This window comes from Microtus ochrogaster, linkage group LG2, assembly GCF_000317375.1.
Source record: "Microtus ochrogaster isolate Prairie Vole_2 linkage group LG2, MicOch1.0, whole genome shotgun sequence".
Lineage (NCBI taxonomy): Eukaryota > Metazoa > Chordata > Mammalia > Rodentia > Cricetidae > Microtus > Microtus ochrogaster.
Window position 1 is genome coordinate 42580446 of NC_022028.1, and position 8023 is coordinate 42588468.

General features: G+C 45.0%; 1 protein-coding gene across 1 annotated transcript in view; it reads left to right on the forward strand.

The window, feature by feature from the left end:
- The window catches only part of Ipmk (inositol polyphosphate multikinase), a 35705-nt gene extending 28173 nt beyond the window's left edge, over positions 1-7532 (forward strand). Inside the window, exon 6 of the mRNA XM_005360167.3 lies at positions 2894-7532. Coding sequence (XP_005360224.1) covers positions 2894-3507 — 614 coding nt within the window. The 3' untranslated portion in view covers positions 3508-7532. The remainder of the gene's footprint in view (positions 1-2893) is intronic.
- The last annotated feature ends 491 nt before the right edge of the window (positions 7533-8023 follow it).

The following is an 8023-nucleotide window of genomic DNA, read 5'->3' on the forward strand; positions in this document are numbered from 1 at the left end:
ATGCCCACTCCCTCCCCCATCCATCCGCAGAGGTAAGCTGATCTTCAGCTTCCAGTTTGAGCCCTCTGTTTCCATCTCTGTCCCAGAGAGGTAGCTGCTACTGTGGTTCCCTTCCCCTCCCCTGCCCCGCCTCTCTCTGCTCTTTTCCCTTCTCCCCTTCCTTCCTTTTCCCTCCATAACCCACTAAATAAATATCCAACATCACTCTGCATGGCATGCCTGTCTGTCTGTCTCTCATCTGCCGTGGGTGGCTGCGGCTCCTTGTGGGACTAGCTGCCCCATTTCACCTGCCATGCTGCTCCCTACCTAGGACCCGCTGGCCTTCGTGGCCCACTGTGGCCTCGTGCCCGCTGTTCACTGCTGACGCTCAGGGACCTGCAGCGTTTCTGCTGCTTTGTCCCTCAGGCAACAGTGCCATTTTATTTTTACCATTACAGTCCCTTTAGCCAACAGCTCAATTAGATGTGGTCCATCCCTTCAACAGGATGCTTCGTTTGGCAAGAGATGTCCATCTGGGGCTTTGCTCCCCATTATTTGGTGATTCCATTTAGATCACCTTCATAATCTGGATATATTTTAGGAAGCTTCTACTGTATTAGGTTTCCATAGGACCCTTCAGATGGCCCTTACTTTTAGCTGTCCCTTCCCAGATTCCCTATCTCACCCTCCTCCTCATTTGATCCTTCTGTTCCATTCACCCCGATCTTAGTCAGCGTTCTGTTGTGTGAAGAGACACCACGACCATGGCAACTCTTATGAAGGAAAGCATTTAGCTGGGGCTTGCTGACAGTCTCAGAGGTTTGGTCCATGATCATCAGGGTGGGGAGCTTGGCAGCATGCAGCCAGACTCGGAAACTGGGAGTTCTACCTCCAGATCTGAAGGCAGCAGGAAGAGAGAGCCACAGGACCTGGCTTGGGCTCTTGGAACCTCAAAGCCCATCCTCAGTGACACACTTCCTCCAGCAGGACTGCACCTACAATAACAAGGTCACCCCTCCTAATCTTTTTATTTAGTACCTACCACTCCCTGGTAACCAAGCATTCAAATCTATGACCCTATGAAAGGCCATTCTCATTTAAACTACTACCCCGCCCATCCATAACTATCCTATTTCTCCTTCCTAGAGAGTTCCACCCTCCTGCCTAGTCCCTTACTGTACTCTTAACCCCTGTGGTTGTGGATTGCAGCCTACTTGAGTTAACAGCTAACCTCCACATATAAATGAATGCAAATCTTATTTGTCTCTTTTGGTTCTGGGTCACCTCACTGAGGATTTTTTTTTCTAGTTCCATCCATTTACCTGCAAATGTAATGATTTTTTTTAACAGCTGAGTAGTACTCAATTTTGTAATTTGCTACATTTTCTTTATCCATTCATCTGTTGACAGACCTTCAGGTGGTTTCCAGTTTCGGGCTGTTATGAATAGAGCAGCAATGAACATGGTTGGACAGGTGTCTCTGTAGTAGGATGAAGCCTTCTTTGGGTATTGCCCAAGAGTGGTATAGTTGGATCTTGATGTAGATCTATTCCTGGCTTCCTGAGGAACTGCCACACTGATTTCCATAGTGGCTATACAAGCTTGCACTCCCACCAGCAGTGAATGAATGTTCCTCTTTTCCCACATCCTTGACAGCATGAGCTGTCGCTTGTTTTATTGATCTTGGCATTTACTGGTGTAGGATGACATCTCAAAGTAGTTTTGATTTGCATTTCCCTGATGATTGATTTCATTTCCTAACAGTTTACGTTGTATCGTGGGGAAACAAATTACATAAAAGCAAGTTGCCTAACCTGTACATTCCCAAGTATGATTAAACATTAAGGTTTAATCATTAAGGTTAAATACTAATATTATTCCCATGTATAAATTAAAAATTTTTAAGATTTATTTTTATTTTATTTGTATATGGATTTTTTTCCTGTATATACCATGCCTGCTTGGTGCCCAGGGAGGCCAGAAGAGGGATCAGATCCCCTGGGACTGGAGTTGTAGATGGTTGTGAGCCCCAAGGCAGGCCTTGAGCATGTAATCTTCCTTCCTCAGCCTTCTGCATTGCTGGCACAGGCCTGCACCCCAGGCCTTAAGAGTTCCTTCTCACACCAGTGCCATTCATAGCAAGAACTAAAGTACCTGTCTACCTGCAGTGAGTGTTTGCCTTAGGGATTATGCTTTGATATTGGTATCATTTAAGGAATTTTTGTTTTCATTTTTTTTTAAGACAGAATTTCTCTGTTTAGTTCTTGATGTCCTGGAACTTACTTTGTAGATCAGGTTGACCTCGAACTTAGAGATCTGCCTGCCTCTGCCTCCTGAGTGCTGAGATGAAAGTCATGGGCCACCACAGCCCAGCTCTATTATGAGTTCTTCATCAGAGCACTGATCTAAGTTTCTACATGTCATTTACTGTATAGTTAATGATTTGATTAACTGGAAGGCATGGTGTGACAAAGTGAAGAATTTTATCTGCTGTGAGCTCACTTGTAGCTGAAGTTTGTGTTGGGACCACTGGCTCCAAAATAAGCACACAGAGACTTAATTATGAGTGCTTGGCCAATAGCTCAGGCTTGTTACCAGCTAATTCTTACAACTTAATTAACCCATTTATATTAATCTACATTCTGCCACATGGCATTACCTCTCTTTCATCTTATACTTCCTGTTTCCCTTCCATGCCTGAGTGGGGACTTTTCACTCTGCCCTTCTTCCCAGTGTCCTTAGTCTGGTTCTCTTCTCCCACCTAACATTATCCTGTCCAGCTATTGGCCAGTCAGATTCTTATTAAACCTTTCACAGTGACATATATTCACATGGTGTAAAAGAATATTCCGCACTCACTACAAGTGATAGAGGCACAGTTTGACCCTCTCTCTCTGATGTATTTCGTTTACAGGCGTCTCCAAGTTTTTCCACAATGGCTTCTGTTTAAGAAAAGACGCGATTGCTGCCAGTATTCAGAAGGTTGAGAAGATTCTCCAATGGTTTGAAAATCAGAAGCAGCTTAACTTTTATGCAAGCTCATTACTGTTTGTTTATGAAGGTTCATCTCAGCCAGCTACTACAAAATCCCACGAGAGAACTTTGGCCGGGAAGTTTCTCTCCAAAGGCCACCTGTCGGACGCAGACGTCCTGGAATGCAATAACAACTTTCACCTGTTCAGCTCCCCGGCCAACGGGACATCGGTAGGCAAAAGTTTATCCAAGGTGTACGCGAGGCACAGAAAGCTCTACTCCAAAAAGCACCACAGTCAGACTTCACTGAAAGTTGAGACTCTGGAGCAAGACAACGGGTGGAAAAGCGTGTCCCAGGAGCACCTGAACGGAAATGTGCTGTCCCAACTGGAAAAAGTGTTCTACCACCTTCCTGCGGGGCGTCCGGAGACGGCGGAAGTGGAAGTGCGGATGATAGACTTTGCTCACGTGTTCCCCAGCAACACCATCGATGAGGGCTATGTTTACGGTCTGAAGCATTTGATTGCTGTCCTGCGGAGTATTTTAGACAGTTGAGTCTTGCTGCCGTCTGTGAAGGAGTGGCCGGGTCACCGTGGCGAGCCGCAGGCGTTAGCTGTGCCCCTCTAATGCTCTGTAAAAAGTTTGTATTGTGAGTCAGCGTTCTATTTGTCTTTATACTTTTGGTAGAAGGTTAACTTTTTTATATTCTTACTCAGGAATACTAATTTGTTCATTAGAAAACTATGAAGACTAAAGAAACAGGAATGTCGCGCAGGGAACGTGCGGGACAGGGAGTAGACAGCTGTAACACTCTGGCCACGTGCAAACCGTTTTGCAGTCATTCAGAATTCATGTCGCTTTGTGTAGCCGTCACCAAGGAACCTGTCCACCCAACCTTGCTGGTATCTAAACTATGACACTGTCAGGCCATCCCCTTAGGATCTGGAAGGCACAGGTTGTTTTCATCAGGACCAGTGTGCCCAAGCTCCCTAAAACTGGAGAACACTTCACACAGAAAATGGGGCTGTGTGGGCTCCCTGTTAAAAGAGCTGCCGGTGAAAGGTGCTTAGATGTGTGTGTTCCCCCCGCAGGGTTCCCCACAGTTCCCCACTGCTCAGGGCTGCTGCACGGGAAGGCTGGCTGAGGCTCATGGCCGGCAACAGTAGCAGCAGCAGTTGTGGAACTAAGAGCACAAATATTTCCTCCCTGGGGTCAGGAGAAGAGAGATTGTTTGCAAAGAACAAATTACTCTGTTATGCAAGCTGTCATAAAGGGCGGGGCTTTTTATTATCAACGTGAGGCTTCGGAGAGGGGCATGGTGGAAACTTGGTTTATTTCTTCTTTAAATAATTTTTGAGAGTTTATTCCATTTTTTAAAAAATCCATCTTTTAAAAAAAAGGTATCCCCATTTACTTTCAAGCCTTAGCGTAAACACCTTTCTCAGAATTTGGTTACGCAGCGACAGAACTGTGCTGCTATAGGCCGGAATCCTGTCTCGGTTTCACCCCCATGGCATCTAACAGAGAAATTTATTTTCACTCAAAACAAGGGCAGGCAACTTTTCCTTGAGAAAATAGATTTGTAAGTGTTATGTTTATTTTACACCTACCACCTTTTTCAAATTAACTAATTATCAGCAAGATTTTTTAAAGTTGAGATTAAATTTGCAAATCCTTTTGCTGTCAGTGCTTTGCACTTCGACTCACTGATGGATTAGAATAATTGAACGGCTTGTCATTGCTGGAAAATATTTTTGAGTTATGACTTGACTTTTTTTTTTTTTTAAACCCCCTTTCCTTCAGAATTACAAATAAAACTGTTCACCCTAGAACCATTTTCTCTAAGTGGAGGGGATTTTACTCTCCTGACCCCATCCGAGGACTGTTTGCAAATGTCCACGCCCAAGCGCGAGCCTGGAACACACAGGTCGTCAGCCAGGGCGATTGGGGCTTGTGCTTCTGTGAGTTTCCACTCAGGAGGCTGCAGGTGTCCCCCACAAGGCCTCCATGTTCTCTGCCCAAGCATGTACTGGCTGTAGAGAGAGGGTTTTGTTTATTTCATTCTGTGGGAGTGAGTTCCAAGCGATAATTACTACAAAACTTTGAGTTTTACCTTTTTTCTTACAATGTTGACTTGTTATCTGGATGTGATTTCGTAACTCCCAAGCTCATCTGGTGAACACTATTTTGAATCTTAAGAGGCAATTTGGGATGGTGCCAGGTGATGTACAATGACTAAGTCAGCTCAAGTACTCAAAGTGTTGGGCACACTTTAGCTCAGCCAGACCCTTCATCCACAGCTGTTTGAGGCATTTTGGAAGCCAGCATCCTGCCTTTAGGTTTTGTCTGAATAAAACAGGAAGCGATTCTTATCTCTGCTCTTCAGGGAAGGGATTAACTTTCAATTCTTCTTGTTTACATTTTACCACTGTTGCCCTCTTTATGTTACTTTTCGATTATGCTTTTCGACGATGTGATCAGCGTGTTTATGTAACCAACCTGTGGCGTTTTCTAGTCCGTCCTGTCTTGTAAGATGATGCTGAGAGTTGCCACTTTGGGGACGAGGCATCCATCGCTAGCCAAGCGTCTGTGAACGCAGAGATATTTCAGAACCAAGCAAACGAGGAGATGGCTCGGGCTGATGGAAATGCTAGCTCCCCCCGCGCCCCAACATGGATTTAGTGTCTTTCTCATGGGGTGCACTCATGGAAAGGACTTCGAAGAAATTGTGGATGTGAATATGTTTCTCAAATAAAAGTTTAAATTGTAAAATAGTTTTATAATAAAGTATTTACATTAATTATTTTAATATGGATGGAAGTTGCATAAATTATACTTGTTGTTAAATATTTAAATAGTCTTTGAAGAGAGTTTTGAAAATGTGTGTGAGTGGTTCTGATAGCCGTGGTGTTCACTATTCTGGGATGCATTGCTCCGTGTGTCTGAAGGGGGCTTGTGCCCTCTGCCTGCGCACACTACAGCTTTCCACTGTGGCCCCGCAGGCCGCTCAGCTGAGTAAGAACTGGTTTCTGAATGTTGATGTAATTCAGTAATGACACTGTCATTTCGTGGTTCGTGATCTCTCCGTGATGTTCTTCCTGTCAGACCTAGGAACTATCAAATTTATAACATTTGGGGAGGCGTTGAATTTCCATAATTCAGTTGCAATTTTCTCCTTGATTTTGGAATTTGGAGTGTGTGGCAGGGGGAGGGCTGAATGGTGAGATGGCAGGCACCGAGGCTGTCCTTAGAGTGGCTGACTGTTAGTGCCACAGCTCCCGAGGTCTGCTGTTTAAACCTGCTTTGTTTAAGCTGTTTACGCTGCAGCACCTCTCTTCCAGACCCCGGCCTTGACTTTTGTATACCTGTAGCTGCAGTTGCCCCCTCCCCCCCATCGAGTCCTTTTAGAACGCAGTGACTTGCAGGGTGGTTTCTGGAGGCCTGGCCCTCGGGTCACTCAGATTCCTTCACCAAGGTGTGCCAGTCAAGCCGCTCTCAAGTATACATCTGTGAGCCCTTCGAAACTCACCATTTCGAGACTCACCACTTCCTGCGTCCTGTCTGGACAGAGTGGTTGCTCAGGACTCCCGTGACACAGATGTACAGCCGCCTTCACTGAAAGCTGCTGAGGCTAGTGCTTGGGTAAAGATTATGTGGTGAGTGCTGAGTCACAAATGAGGCCGATATTTTTTTTTTGACTTTTGGGCTGAGACCAAGCGAAAGTAGGTGAAGTTACAAGTGCAGCATTGTGGCCCCCATTTGACACTCCAGCCATGGCAGTTAGAGACGGCATTAAACAACCTTACATTCCACCTTTACTTGGAAAACAAAGCCTGGCTTTGCCTTCAGAACAACACTAGCGTAGTGTTGCTGCGGTCACCCCTTACCAGTGCGAGCGTCTTAGACGTCAGATTTCTAAGTCGCCAGTATTTCAAGTTTGTCAGTGATGAAGTTCCTTCTTCACTTCGCAGTAGTTACATTATAACATAAAATACTGATATTTTGAGAAGGAGTTCACATCTTTGCTGACAATATTGAAAGTCTTCCACCTTGTTTTGTTAGCTTCTATTAAGAACAGACATGATTCGTGCCACTAAGTAGAAAGTCGAAATTTTTTTTATTGTTAATTATTTTTTAAAAATGTGTCATTGTAGCTACACTTTGGCCTGGTGTCCACTTAGAGGGTTAACAGTTTAATTACTGAAGGCAGGGTTTGCGATCCCCTGTAGATGAGGAGGAAGGCATCCATAGACACTTTGCTGTGGGATCTGTACCGGAAGATGTACAAAAGCGTGGAAAGTTGCGCCCAGGTTGTGCCCACAGTAGCGGCAGGCGGCAGCGCGGCCCTCCCGTACTCGATGAACGAATGTATTGCTGTGCTTGGGTGTAGATGTCTTACTGTCTCTAGTTCTCTCTCTCAGTGTTTGTAATTTGTACCATTGACAGGATATCCTTGGCGTGCAAGGGTCGTCACTGTGTTTCTGGAGTCATTTAATGTGATATGCCAATTTTTATAAGTGATATTTAGATAATTCTAATAACTGTATATTCGACAACGTATTAAAATGTTTTGCATTGGAGTTTCTTTTCGTTAATTACCACGTTTGAACAAACCAATGGTGTAAAACACGCAGCGGATGTTTGGGTGCTGTGGCCTAAAAATGCTGTGAGCAGGAGGCATTAGATGAGGACTGAGTTGGGAGACACTCACTAGTGCGGGAGCCGAATCAACTCCTTTGAATGTTTTTTTTCCTATCATACAAAGTAAGATCTTGGGGAAATTGCTCCTGTTAAGAAAGTGTTTCAGAGCCGGGCGATGGTGGCGCACGCCTTTAATCCCAGCACTCGGGAGGCAGAGGCAGGCGAATCACTGTGTTGTAAAGGGAAACTCATACCACAGGAATGGGAAGTCCAACTTCCTCTATGTCAGGCAGGAATTGCCCAGAGAGAGCGCACACCTGGTCCCTCTCAGTTTTTCTTCCTAGGTCCAGGTAGCCACGCCTTAACTGGGTGTGATTGGTTAACACCAGTGAGCTTCCCCATCAGTTGGCTTTTAAACAAGGTTATCAAT